This window comes from Desmodus rotundus, chromosome 4, assembly GCF_022682495.2.
Source record: "Desmodus rotundus isolate HL8 chromosome 4, HLdesRot8A.1, whole genome shotgun sequence".
Lineage (NCBI taxonomy): Eukaryota > Metazoa > Chordata > Mammalia > Chiroptera > Phyllostomidae > Desmodus > Desmodus rotundus.
Window position 1 is genome coordinate 11161073 of NC_071390.1, and position 15800 is coordinate 11176872.

At 34.1% G+C, this 15800-nt stretch overlaps 1 protein-coding gene across 1 annotated transcript in view; it reads right to left on the reverse strand.

Annotated features, from left to right (window-relative positions):
• The window catches only part of ATRNL1 (attractin like 1), a 495303-nt gene that overhangs the window by 328720 nt on the left and 150783 nt on the right, over positions 1-15800 (reverse strand). The window contains exon 21 of the mRNA XM_024555570.4: positions 12032-12084. Coding sequence (XP_024411338.3) covers positions 12032-12084 — 53 coding nt within the window. The remainder of the gene's footprint in view (positions 1-12031; positions 12085-15800) is intronic.

Consider the following 15800-nt stretch of genomic DNA (forward strand, 5'->3'; position numbering starts at 1 on the left):
GAACATGTCAACTCCACACAGGCAGTGGCCTCCACCAGAACTGATTTTTGTTGTTGTTGTCTTCTGATTAACATTATAAGAAAAATGTTGAACAAAATGACAATATTCAAGGACCTACCATATTTTAACATGAAGTTCCAGGAATATGCCTCAAAAAATGAACAAAAATGGTCTCTTTCATACTCTATTGTCCTCACCAAGCTGTTTGGCACACTGCAAGCAGAGTGATTATTTAAAATTAAAATTTAACGTTTTACTCTCCTCCTGACACTTTCCAGTGGCTTCACATTTTTCTTCCTATAAAGACCGAAAGTCTTACGTGTCTATAAAAAGCAACACGTGACTTGGATCCTGCAGGTCTCACAGCCCGCATCTCTTGCCTCTCTTCACCTAGTCCTATGTGTTGGAGTGCTTGTATCTCACAGGCCAGGATGCTCTTTCTGACTACAGGCCTTTACGCACGCCGCCCTGCTGATTCTACTCCTTTCCATCCTCACGCCAACCCCTTCCTCTATCAACTCACCTTGCACATCAACTCTCCTTCCTTCTCTTGCTTTACCCACTCTTCCACCTTATCCCACAATTAGGTCACGCTCTCTTATAATATACTCCCAAAGCATCTATAATTCCCATTCACAGGTCTTATTATGACAATCATTTCTAGGTAATTGTATAGGCTTAATATTTCTTTTCGCCAGTAGTTTACAAGCGTCAATGCAGCAGAACCCATTTTGTTCACTGTAACATCTCCAGAGTCCAACAAAATAGTCAATAAATATATGTTGAGTAAGTAAACAAAAGTGGGTCAATTCCAACAACCGGCACTCCTTCCAAGCTCTAACGGTGTAACTCTACAGTAAGTAAATTAATGAGAAAAAGTATGTCACCCTTGTGAGTATTAAATGAAATAGTTAAAGTGTTCTCACATAATAAATATTCAATAAATACGAGTTTCCCTTGCTTGCTGAGCACTACTATCCATACTTACAATTATTAAGTAAGAATTTCTACCGCCCTGAGTTGCGTGGCTCAGTGGGCTGGGCATCATCCTGCAAACCAAAACGTCACCGGCCTGGGCTGCGGGCCAGGACCCAGATGGGGGTGTGTGGGAGGCAACCTATTCAAGTTTCTCTCACACGTGCATGTTTCTCTCCCTCTCTCCCTCTCTTCCCTCACTCTAAAATTAATAAATAATCTAAAAAATAATTTTTACTGAGCTTGGAACACTTAGAAAAATTCCAAAGGTGAAATCTGTTTCAGGCATTTGGCAAGTTAAACATTTGTTAGATGTATCACAGAAAAAATGCAGAATCTTTATTATTTGCACGGAAAATTACTGACTTTATGGCCTAGAATATACACTTAAAACTCAGTGAGTCTTACTTTTTTATCTATGAATGAAAGAAGATGGATGACGATCACCGATGCCCATTCACCCGTGATGCTAATTAGGAGTTTTCACATAATACGCCATAACCTCTTCAGAAGACACCATCCTGTGCTTTGTAGTACCCCCAAGCAGCTGAAACGTTCCGTTATCTTGCAGTGATTTATGGGAAACTGCTTAGATACTATATGAAGCAAATGTTACATAGGCCAAGTTAAAAAACAAAGCTTGAAACTCATTTTTATTTAAATGAGTGGATGATGCTTAATGTTTTTCAATGATGGCTTATATTACATGTAAATAAATTGAAAAATAAAACACTTGCCCAGACAGCCACAATGCATGTATATATATTAATAGATAATGTGAATGTGTATTTCGATATGTTTACTGAGTGCCTGCCCAGGGACCAAACAGTGTTCTAACCGTGGGTCCTGACAATGGAAGGTCCTGGATTCGGAGATTTTCATTCTAGTGAGTTAAAAAAAAAAAAAAAAAAAAAGCCACATTCAAGTAAACAAAGAAACAAGTGAGGTAACTTTCTATTGAAAGTTAGGATGAAAAAAAAAAAAAATACGGGTTACCGTGATACCCCGGGGAGTCCATTTTACACTGGAGTGGATATTAGCTGGAGATGAAGTGCTTGAGACAGAAAAATAATAAATGCAAAAGCTACAACCTAAGATAAAGTTTAGCATATTTAAGAATTAAGAACAAACTGCCAGTAGCCAGAAGGGAGAGGGGAGGGGATAATGGGAGAAAAGGGTGAAGGGTTTACAGGAACAACTATAAAGGACACATGGACAAAAACAAGGGGGTGGGTGGAAACAGGGGAGGGAGGTGAGGAAGGCTGGGGTGGTGGGGAGGGGTGGGGGGAAAGGCAGAAAACTGTACTTGACCAACAATAAAAATCAAAAGTATTTAATAAAAACAAATGAATGAACATGTTAAGTTACTAAGGACTTTTTGAAAATAAAGTGACTGCCATATAAATTCCCGTATGTTTAGGAATCTAACCCTGGACTTTGTGTGTTCATTGATTCCTTCATCAGATACGGGAACAAGTACAGTTAGAGTTACAGTGTATCTGCATACATGCGTCAGAGTGGGATTTCTCCCTATTCCTTCTCACGTAATTTTACTGAGAATTCTGAAAGTTTATGACTTAAAATAAAGTTTAAGATAACTTATTCTAATGCATACCCTTCCAAAAACTGAACTGAATGGAATTCTAATGGGAACTGCATGAAATTTTTACATAAATTTTACTAAGTATATTTTTATGTAAAGACTCCTCCTTTGAGAAAACTGTATGAATTTTTAATTGCTTAGATTCTCTCTTCCATTTTCTCTAACATGATGTTTTTATTTTATTCATCTACAAACAACTCCTGAATTAAATATATTGCTGGTTTCTGTGGCTCTGGTCTTACCCCCCGTGGTCAAGAAGGCGGGCTACAGGCCCAGATGGCCTGAATGAATGCTGCCTGCCATTTCCTAGCGGCTTGATCTTATACACGTTCATTAAACTTTCCCAGCCTCTGTTCCCTCAAAAAAAAATGGGGATAATAAGCATATCCTTATTTGAGGATTGAATAAGCGAACACAAACAAAAAGTACAGAATAGCCTGGCACACTGAGTGCTCAGTAAAGGTAAAGCAGTATTTTCGTTACTTAAAAAGTCCGATGGTTGGTTGTTTTTTTTTTATCATTTTTCAAGTATAGTTGTCTCCACTTTCTCCCTACGACCTTCTCCTGCCCCACCCCCACCTCTCACCCTCAATCCTACTATGCTGTGGCTTTGCCCATGGGTCCTTTATACCTGTTCCTTGACCACACTTCCCCTATTTTCCCCCATTATCCCTCTTCCCCCTCCCCTCTGGTTACTGTCAGTTTGTTCTTTATTTCCATGCTCTGGTTATATTTTGCTTGCTTGTGTGTTTTGTTTATTAGATTCCACTTATAGGTGAGATCATATGGTATTTGTCTTTCACCGCCTGGCTTATTTCACTTAGCATATTGCTCTCCAGTTCCATCCATGCTGTCGCAAAGGGTAGGAATTCCTTCTTTCTCTCTGCTGCGTAGTATTCCATTATGTAAATGTACCATAGTTTTTTAATCCACTCATTTACTGATGGACACTTAGGTTGCTTCTAGCACTTGGCTATTGTAAATTGTGCTGCTATGAACATTGGGGTGCATAGGTTCTTCTGAATTAGTGTTTCAGGGTTCTTAGGGAATAATCCCAGCAGTAGACTTGCTGGGTCAAAAGGCAGTTCCATTTTAGTTTTTTGAGGAAATTCCACACTGTTTTCCACAATAGCTGCACCAGTCTGCATTCCCATCAGCAGTGCACCAGGGTTCCCTTTTCTCCACAACCTCGCCAGCACTTGTTGTTTGTTGATGTATTAATGATGGCCATTCTGACTGGAATGAAGTGGTATCTCACTGTGGTTTTAATTTGCATCTGTCTGCTAGTGATACTGAGCATCCTTTCATATGTCTCTAGGCCCTCTGTATGTCCTCCTTGGAGAAGTGTCTGTTCAGGTCCTTTGCCCATTTTTTAATTAGATTGTTTATCTTCCTAGTATGGAGTCATGTGAGTTCTTTACACATTTTGGAGATTAACCACTTGTCCGAGGTATCATTGACAAATCTATTTTCCTATATGGTTGGTTGCTTTTTCATTTTGCTGATGTTTTCTTTAGCCGTGCAGAAGTTTTTTTATTTTGATGAAGTCCCACTTGTTTATTATTTCTTTTATGTCTCTTGCTCTAGAGGACATATTGGTGAAAATATTGCTGCATGGAATATCTGAAATTTTCCTGCTTACGTTCTCCTCTAGAACTCTTTTGGTATCGTGACTTACATTTAAGTCTTTTATCCATCTTGAGTTTATTTTTGTGTATGATGTAAGTTTGTGGTCAAGTTTCATTTTTTGGCATGTAGCCGTCCAGATGTCCCAACACCATTTGTTGAAGAGGCTATTTTTACCCCATTTTATGCTCCTGCCCCCTTTGTTGAATATTTATTGACCATACAGACATGAGTTTACTTCTGGGCTCTCTATTCTGTTCCACTGATCCATGTGTCTGTTCTTATGCCTGTAGCAGACTGTTTTGATTACAGTGGCCTTATGATACAGTTTGATATCTGGTATTGTGAACCCTCCTGCTTTGTTCTTCTTTCGCAAAATTGCTGAGGCTATTTGGGGTTGTTTATAGATTATAAACCATATAGATTATATATGGTTCCATATAGATTTTTGAAATATTTGTCCTATATCTGTGAAATATGTCATTGGTATTTTAATATGGATTGTTTTCTAGTTTGGACAAAAACGTGCTTTATTCAATAAATGATGCTAAATAATGAGCTAAATATCTGTAAGGAAAAAAGTGCTTTACAATAAGAATATTAGGTATTTTGTAGATACGATTTATTTAGAAAGGCACATAGTGCCTTCATTAGCCTATTCAGCGTCTCTACAGAAATAGGGAACCGTGAGCCCTTATGAAGGTCCATAGGCCCCGCACCTGGTTATGTGGCTCAGGGGAGGAGGCGGTGCAGGGCAGGAGTCCTCACTCTGCCTCGCAGCTGGGAGCCTTTGCAGCGGGTGCCGACGCACAAGGCCACTTGGGAGCCCTGCTGGGAGGTTTTCAGACATTTTTTACTTCTTTGCTTTTTTTGAATTATTTTTACAGAAAGTCTATGTTTTTTACATAATCAGAATAATAAACACATTTATCATAAAATATATGGTCAAATAAATTTTTTATCTCTCTTCTAGATTAATTCAATATCCATTTTTTTCTTTCAACTATTTTTAAGTTTCTCATAATTATGTTGCATTAGCCTTCATTTTTTAATAAAACAAAAATGTTAAATAATTCAGAAATGAACATCTAAAATACTGGCATAAAGACTTCAGGAAATGTAATGAAAATAGAGACGAATCAAAGAAGAAGGTCAAAATGCTACCACCACGTGGAGACCATTCCCGCTCTGTCAGACAACCATCAATCCCGCAAGCCTTCGGTCTGTGGGCACAGGAACTCAGGTTTCCTGTGCTCATCGAGCTCACTAGGCCCTTTCTGTGGGTGGGCCAGACACCCCTGTTTAGGTAGCTATTCATATGCAATGGTTAAAGAGTCGTATAAAACATTAACCAACAAAATACAATATATTTAGTTGAAAACAAAAATACTTTTATCCTGTTTTAGAACAAAACATAGAACAATTACACTAAATATAAGGTTAATTCAAGTTTTAACTGCTTTACTGTTTTGAATAGCATGGCATTTGGAGCAATTAAATTGAGATTAATACACAGGTTGACAAAAGTAGGTTTACAGTTGTGAGTATGTGAAATGCAAGTTTATTCTTGCATTATTCTTTATTTACTGATTATTGTATTATTTATTCATATCACTTGTCTTCTTATTATTGTTATTATGTTATATCCTTACTTATGCTTTATTGTTTAGGTAATGATGGCTGGTAATTTAACCTAATTTTGCCCACCCCTGTATTTGTTTTAATTCACAGCTATAATGTTTATTAGAAATATTATCACTCACTTATCAAAAACAGAAAATTCAAATCCAATAAATAACATTTATAAATGTCTTTCAGTTCAAGATATAAACATTAATTAAATAAATCAATAATAATGAAAGGGTTTACAGTGAAATAAATGGATAAATATTTCCTTTTTTTATAAATATAAATAAGATATGATAAGTAGTAGAGGTGATCACTGACTATAGAGTAATAATTAAATTCTTTATTCTTCAAAAGTCAGTGTATTATTATCCTCACAAAATTGCACTCTGAACTCTACATAGTAATAGAAGAAAATTTTTAAGAATACAATAAATGTGGTTAATAATCTTTCAAAGAGTGAAAGGTGAAATAAGCTAAAATATGTTTGATTACTTGGAAATGTACCAAAGCACAATAATCAGCAATTTGGTTTTCATGGAGTTAAAGAATTAAGGTAGTAGTAGCATAAAGTTGATGATTAGAGCAAGTGACGTTCTATACTCAGTTCTACACATTGAAAATGTATCAACCACATAACAATTTCATAGTCCAGTCTTTCATTTTCTGTTTAAGGTTTTCTTGTTACTACTGCTGTTATAATTAAAAAGAAAGTGTTGAAGGAAAAAAGAAACTACTTTGAGACTACTATTTTTTATATGTGGTGAGATAAATTGCATAATTCATTGTTGAAAACCATCGATCTAATGAGGTATCGATGCTACTAACTTTCTTTTTTTTTTCCCATGTGAGGAATGACAGATTTCTAGCATATTCAGTTTTGGGCTTTAAACTGACATTTGAAAAACTGTTAAGACTGTCCAGGATACAACTGCTGGTCTGTATTACTGTCCATTAAGTTAACACCATATTGAACTCAATGGCTTTATGTTGCGGTGTAGGCCTGCATTTTAAATTTCACCCTAATCTTTGGAATCAGAAGAGTTTCCATTAACACTATTACAAGAACTACTGACCTTTTCTTTTTTTCGACACAATTTTTTTCAATTGTCATTAAGCTCTAAAAGTCTCACAGCAAATGGCAAGACTGCCATCTAGCGCTTTATAACTATTCCTTTAACATTTTTAAAGGAGAGGGACAGTCCTCTGTAACGTGCAGATGAACTCTGCAATATGGTAGACACCATCACATGTGACTATTGAGTAACCGAGGTGACAAATTTAATGTAAGATTGCTCTAAGTATTGAATATACAAACTGTGTTTCAAACACTTCATTTAAAAAAAACCTAAAAGATAGCTCACAGATGATTATTATACTGTTACATGTTAAAATGACCTATTTTAGATATGTCGACAAATAAAATATATTATTAAAAGTAATCTCACCTGTTTCCTTTTACTTTTTTAATGTAGCTAGTAGAAAATTTAAAGTTACATAGGTGGCTCACATTATATTTACATTAGACAGCTCTGATCTGGAAGAAAAATAACCTTATTTGTTAACATAAAAGGCTTAAATATTAGTATATTTCCCATTTCTAAAAAATGGAATATACCATATTTTGCCATGTATAATACATACTTTTTGCATAAGTTTTTGAGGGAAAACAAGGATGTGCATTATTCATGGGTAGTACTAATTCCATATCTATATAAATGTTTTTAATTCTTTTATTTATGCTTATGCATTAAAAGTGTAACTGTAGAAAGCAATAATGATACCCGGATGCAAAGTATTAATTATTTACTACATAAAATTTCTTGTACCATAATATGTTCTAAAATAAATGCTAAAATTCCTTTATAATACAAAAAACAAGTATCTAAATATAAATAAATAAATAACTGAGTTAAAAATTAAAATGAAAGATTTTTTTTCCTGAAAGTTTGGGCCAAAAATGTGGGTGTACATTAGACACAGCAAAATGCAGTGATTTATATGTGTGCATAATTGTAACTAGCTATCCTTTGGGATACAATAAAAGTTAAAGATTCAGGAAGAAGAAGAATAAAAAAAGAAGAAGAATCAAAGAGGCATTTCTAATTTTAAAAATCAGACAAAAATATGTCCCCATAACATCCAAGATGTTTGAAAGGAAAAAAAGCAAAATAAATGTAGAAAAGATAAAGAATAAAGATCTTTTAAAAGACATGGGATATAAACAATTCGAGTATCAGCAAGGATAATAATTAAGAATAGATTGAAACATGTTAAATATGTATGAGTTCATATGTTTAAGATACAAAAACAAAAACACCTAGTTGTCACCTTGAGAGATACTGAACAAACTATTCTTTGCTTTGAAAACTGGTAAATCAAAACAAAATTTATTGCACTTATCTTGCCTTTTTCTATATGAACTGTAGCAATGAGTAACCAATTATGTGATGAGAGGAAATTTGTTTTATAGGGGTTTTGCATCAAAGAAGTAAAGAAGAAATTGGAATATCGTGATTTTGCAAACCCCTAATCGATTAGAATTTAAACACGAAGCATGTAGCTGCTAAGGATGTAAAAAGAGAGACCAGCAGTGATTTCGCATTGCTGCTAGGTGAAGCACTCAAAACCACCTATGAAATAGCATTTCCTCTTCAATCAACTCTGAATCGGATTAAATCTCTATCTGGCATGTCAACCTCAGCACCATGGCGGTGGTGAGCCAGGTAATTCTCAGTTCTGCGGAGCTGTTGGTGCACTTTAGGGCATGTAGCAGCATTTCTGGCCTCTGCCCACCGGATGCCTATGGAGCCCTTGCCCCAAGCCCAGTCATAATAAGCAAAAATGTCTCCAAACACTGTCAATGCCCCACGAGAGAAAAAAAAAACATAGTATGACTTAGGATTTTGTCACATTCTGAATAAAATTAAAAAAATAAATATCAAATGATTTTTAAAATACTTATAAATTAAGAAAATTCTTAATATACATACAAAAAGATAATAATTGAACCATAAACTATATAGAAAATAATTTAATATGAAAACGTATACCAAATGTGGGCAAAAATCAACAATTTTTTCAATTACCAAAGATAAAACCTGTAACTGGTAAAGTAGAAAACAGAATCAGTGGAAAGGGTGAATAAACCCATGCGGTAACATGGCAATAAATAAATAAATATGATGAACAAAAAAACTACAAATAAAAAAGCACCAGACTAGAGATGTTGGTGGAATTCAGCTAATCTTTGAAGTTCAGTGAATAATATTTTAACTACTCCTATTTTTTTAAAAGATAGCAATCTTCTCAAATTCAATTTCAAAAATTATCACCATAGATACATAACATGAAGATAGGAAAGAAAAACTAAAAATTTACAGCCAAAGCTCATTTCATTAGAAAAATTAATGTAAAAATATAGTTTGCATTCATTTATACTGAAAAATAATCCTAAATTAAATATAAACAAGCAATATTTAATGGCATTTCAAATAATATATCATGACTGTGTTTGGTTCACCCCAAAATGAAAACACATTTCACATTAGAAAATCCATTAATGCAACTTTACATTTAACAAGGTAAAGGAAAAAGGCATTCAAGATGAAATTTTGAAGCACACTAATATAAACAAGAAGTTTCTTAACTTGACACAGGGAATATTTCATAAGCTACATCGAAGTCTCCCCTTGATTATAGTACCTACTACCACCATTTTGACTTGATACTTAAAGAGAAATCCCTACCATCCCAATAAGACAATAAAAAAATTGAAAAGGAGGAAACAAATGTCCTTATATTCATGCAAGGCAATTAACTACATTGAAAAATCAAATCTATAATATTAGAATAAAAAGTTGAGAATATCAGATCAATGTACTAAAATAAATATTATTTTTATATATGAAACATAAATAGAAAGTAGGATTATAAAAGGAATCCACACAAACAAAATGAAAATATATGTCCATACAAAGACCATCTAAATGTTTACATCAGATCTTTTCATAATAGCCAAAGCCTAGAAATAATCCCAATGTCCTCTATCTGGTGAATAACAAATAAAAGGCAGTGGTGTATCTATACAATATTATACCATTTGCTGTATTAACCTAGTAAAATAGAAACACCTTCTGACCATCTCAATTGATATAGAAAAATCACATGACATAAACAAACACCAATTCCAGATAAAAATGTTCACCAAAGCAAACAGAAAAAAAAATTACCTAAAAGTATCTAGGAAAAACCTACATCATACTTAATAGTGAAAGACTGGATAATTTCTCTCTAAGATCAGGAACAAGACAAGAATGTGAACATGCTCACCACATGTTCTCACAGGGTAGCAGAGGTAGTAGCCAATGCAATGAGGCAAGAAAAAGATAAGGTATCCAGGGAAAAAAAGGAAAAATTCAAATTCCATTATTTGCAGAACACATTATTGTCTATGTACTAAATATGACAGAACCAACATAAATGGTACCAGAACTGCTGAGTTTAGCAAAGCTGAAGGATACAAAATCAATATTAAAATCAATAATTCTTAGACATACTAGACACAGAAATAAAATATTTCCACAGCAGCAAACATAAAATATTGAGATATAATTGTGAAAAAACTGTGAAAGACTCACATAGTGGAAACCACCAAATACTGTTGAGAATAAATTTTAAAATAATTAAGAAAAAAAGAGATAAACTATGTTCAGAGGTCAGAAGAGTCACTATAGTTAAGATATTAATTCTCCCCAAACTGATCTATAAACTAAACGCAACCCTAATCCAAATCCTAGCATGTATTTTTGTGAAACATGATAAGTAGAATCTTAAGTTCATATGTAAACACAAAGAAAATGGAACAGCCAATATAAGTTTGAAGAGCAACAACAAAATCAGTGAATAAATATTACATGATTTCAATACTTGTTGTAAAGTTAGAGTAATTACGACAGTGCCATACTGGTATATGAATAAACAAATAAATTAATGGATCAGAATAGAAAGTCCAGAAACAGTCTTATACAGTCTTATACACATATACGGACAGCTAGTTTTCAGCAAAGGTGCAAAAGCAATTCACTGGTTAAAAGATAGTGCGTGAATAAATAGTGCTAGAACATTTGAATGTCCAAATGGAGAAAAAAATTTGATTCATCCCTTAAAATGCATGCAAATATTAACTGAAAATGTAATACATATACTTAATGGAAAACATAAAAATACAAAATTCCTAGAAGAAAATATAGGGGAAAATCCTTGTGACCTTAATCAGGCTAAGATTTCTAAAAAAACAAATTGATAAATTGAACTTCATCTAAATTTAAAAATTCCATTAAAAAAACCCTCTTAATAGAGTGAAAAGGCAAGCCACAAACTAGGAAAAATATGTGAAAATCATATAGCAGACAAATGTATATGAAATACATAAATTCATATGAAAACAATCATATTTAATATGAAAACAATCAATGCAATTTTTAAAAGTGGGAAATAGACATAAACACACTTCATCAAATAAAACAAACACATGGAAAAATTCACATAAAAATGCTTACATCATTAGTCAGTAGGGAAATGCAAATAACATGAGAATTACATACCATTACACAGCTATTAAGATACCTAAAATTAAAAAGCCTAACCATTCAAAGAATCAAGAGAGATTTGGAAGATGTAAAGCTCATACACTGCTGGTAGAAATGTAAAATGGTAAAACCATTTGGGAAATAGTTTGGTTGTTTCTTAAAAAATTAAATACACATCTACCATATGATCATTACCCAATGGAAGTATCTTTCAATACAAAATCAGTGCAGCTTTTTAATGATGACGAAAATTTTCCCCTTTAAAAAATCTATCACAAAATTTTAGTTGTTCTAAATTTAATCATAATGAAAAGATTACACTAAAATCCAGCTGAGTTTACTCAAGTTCTATATTTTGTTCCATGTTCAGAATAATATTTATTGCTATTCTCTATTCAGAGTAGAAAAAAATGCACCAAATAAAATTAAGAAAATATAGTGAGAAGACACTGCTTTTCTTAGCAATATATGTGTTACCAGATTTGAGAAAAATAAAAATGGTAACCTAATAATGATATCAATTATTTAAGATAAATTTTATTATCTGCAAAATCACCTGAAACTAATAATACAAACCAATTAATTAAAATGAAAAAATACAAATACTTACAATAACATGTTCCTCTAAGTGGATTACCAACATAGCGATTTTCAGAGTCACATCTGCAGAAATAATAAATAAGAAAAAATATATATAAATAAAAAATTTAAAAGACAACTAAGAGGGATAGATTTTTAACTTGGTTTTAATGAGGAAAAGCACTGGAGAGCAAAAAAGCAAATAATTACCAAGCTAGGACACAGACTATGGAATCCTAGGTTATTGGGAGATTTCATGATTATGGACAGAAACAGTATTTCACAGGAGAAAAGGGATCGGCATTTAGGCCCACCAAAGGTTGATCAGCTAAGTAACAAAGACTAATCTTAGGAGAAAGGACACAAAGTGTCCTTCAAGAGACAGAAGATCTACCCTGAACCATCCTCATCCCTGAAAATGATTAAGGTACTACTGCCCTCAGGCCCATGACTGAATTGCATTCTCTTTAGAAAAGCATTCCATGCAAAGTATCAAACTAGCTATACAAATTTTTTGAATATATGGTACCCAGTACAAAATGTAAATTAAGGAGGCTTAGAAACTGATAAAAATAAACAAGAACAGGAACCAGCAGAAACAAAGAATCATGTAAATAAAGCCATGGGAATTCAGATATTCTCCGGGGAAAGACATAAGCTTTAACATAACTATTTTTTTATACAGTAGGAGATAACAGACAAGATTAAAAACTATGATAAAGTTAAGACTTTAGTCTAAAAACTGGACACTATAAAATCAGTAAAATAAAGTTGCAATAACCAAAATTAAAAACTGAGTGAATGAGATTACAAGCCAATTAGACGCAGTGGAAAAGAGAAAAGTAAACTGAAAAACAGGTGAGGACAAAGGTGGAAAGCAGGAAAAAGATGTTATATGCAGTAAGTGACACAGCAGAAGTTTTTTGGCTAGGTCAAGGAAAACACTAACCGATTCAGCCAGTGGTTCTCAATATAACAATTATTTACTCCATAATTATGGAGTTCTAGTGGAACTTTCCAAAATGAAAGGGAGGACAACAGACATTCTGAATGCACAAGGCAACCCCATGAAACAAAAAATGATCCAAACCCCACACAACTTTTGACTAACATGGCACATGAATAACTTTTTGTTCATAATTACTTGAGTGTAGAAACAAACTTCCAGTTTACATAAAACTTACAGAGTAAGTTTTGCATGTTTATAAAACATACTGAATTTCCTAGCAGTGCAACTAACATGTCACTTGAAAACAGACCATATCCAATTATGTTTAGAATGTAACAAAACATGTTCATCACTTCAGAAAACCTTATCAACAACAGCTATGCTGTTCGTGATGTATATAACACATTTGTCTGAGTATATCATGTGTCTAGAGAATATATAAGACTCCTTGTAAGAGACTAAGAACCAAATATTACTAGTAGTATCAACTTACAAATAGCACTGGATTTCATTAAAAAGTAATTAAAATTGGTATATTATTCATACCCTATGCATTTTTTTTAGTTTTGTAGCAGTATGATATAAAATCTATGTGGTAGACATTATACATTAAAATTTATTTTGGGGTCACCGATTGTTTTTCAACAGGACAGTCTGACATCACAACTCTACTGATGCATACCCTCTGCTTCCTTTTGTCTATGAAATAATACAGTTTCCACAGTCTTCTGAAATACCAGAAACTGCATATATGCCTTGATATGTGGTGAGGTCTCAAGAGAGAAAACATACTTTGTAACATTTAATCATATGTCAGTCTATATCTTAACCCAGGGAATTATTTAAACACAATTTATAAATAAAATTTAGAAATTTTACAAAAATAATACCCTATATTTTTGTTAAAGTCCACACATTGCTCCTCAAAAGTAAGCAATTTTCATAGAAAATACTACTTCACTTATTATATATTCATATAAGAGTTTATATTTTCATTAAATTCATTTTTCAGTTATCATTTTTGAGTTCCCACTGTGTTTCAGGCCAGGGCCAGAATGAGAACTTCCCTGGCAAGATGAATAATTTGGTGTCCCTGCACATGAGTATTTGGATCCCAAGACCAAAGCTCCACCCACTGTGTCTGCCATTCCCACCCTCAGCTTCTACCCCGGGAAACACATTCTTAAACATTTCTTCCATTTTTCCATGAGCAACTGTGCTTGGTTTCATGGGGGGGAAATTTTTTTAAAAAACTCTAAAAAGGGTGTGAACTTCACTATTCCTGCAGCGGCCAGGCACCTCACACCATACTGACAAGGCACACTTAGCACCAGCTCATTAAGTTCCTCAGCTGAGCCCTTAAGTTTCCAGTTGGTTTCACTCCAGGTAAGCTCCGGCTCATGTCCCATTTCTTTTTTTTTTTTTTAAGATTTTATTTATTTTTATTTAAAATTTTTTTAGTATATTTTATTGATTATGCTATTACAGTTGTCCAGATTTTTTTCTCCCCTTTATCCCCCCTCTGCCATGCACTCCCCCACCCTCTAGCATTCCCCCCCTTAGTTCATGTCCATGGGTCACACATATAAGTTCTTTGGCTTCTCTGTTTCCTATACCATTCTTAATCTCTCCCCGTCTATTTTATGCCTGAAAGCTCTTGTTTGTCTTTAGATTTTTAGCCATTTGGTTACCTTGAATTTTTTGGTTTTCTTTTTGCTTTTAAGAACTGAAATTTATTCAGTACTGACTATGTGCCAGGCACCCTACTAGGCACTTTATATTGGCAAATCTAATCTTCATAATAACCCTACAAAGTGATGGGTATTTAATGTTTTTTTTACTAAGAATCACCCTGATTCCCAGAGAATGCAAGTAATTTACTCAGGGCATACAATTAGAAAAGTGATCGGGACTATTTCTTTTCATGTGTTCACACTACATGCAGTTAACAACATGGCGCTTGATGTCAGCATTGCTGGGCTTTAAGAATTCGGATTGTTCTCTTGACTCTGTGACATCTGTTAAAATCTCATTACTAGATCTGGGACACAGTTTTCGCTGTGTTACCCCAAATAAGGATGAGCATAAATTCTTAAGGGAGCACGCTGACAACACCTACGTGGATGTTCACAGAATGCTCTCAACCAGGACTATCCTGCTGGCTCCTGATCCTCTTTAGTGCAGTGAAGGGTTTAAGTCATCCCAGCTGCTGCCAGGGACCCACTCACATCTACCTTCTCCCTCCCCCGCAGTCAAAACATCCCTCAATTCTGCCAACAGTTCAAAGCTTTCAAACATACTCATGAATTTGTAATTTGCCCAGCTTTTCTTTCTTTCATTGTCAAGGTAGAAGTGAAGCTCTTTCCAGCTCTCCACATCCTTGAGCAAACAGTGGAAATGCTATAACCATGTTCATTTGTACCTTTTGGCTTCACTGTTTACTCTATTCTCTACCCAGAACAACTTAATTCCTCCTTCAAGTCCCGGCTTAAATGCCCTCCGCTCCAACTTCCCTTATCCCTCCAAGATAAATTCTTCAGTCCCTCTGCAGGACTCCTTCGATACTTCCTGCATTCCATGTCATTAAATAATGAATTTATTGAACACTGACACGGTGCTATTAATGCAATGGTCCCAAAGAACTTCACTTTTGTAAAGGATACAAGCAAGTACACCGCTAATACAAGGAAAAAAAAAATAACAAATAGGAAAAGAAACAATTTCAGTTTGGGGAGGTAATGAAAAAATATACAAGAGTCTGACTACGTATTTAAAGCTGAACAGAAATTATCCCGAGAGGAAGAAAGGGTTGGTAAGTATCTCAAATCACTAATGTAAGAAATTAGTATAT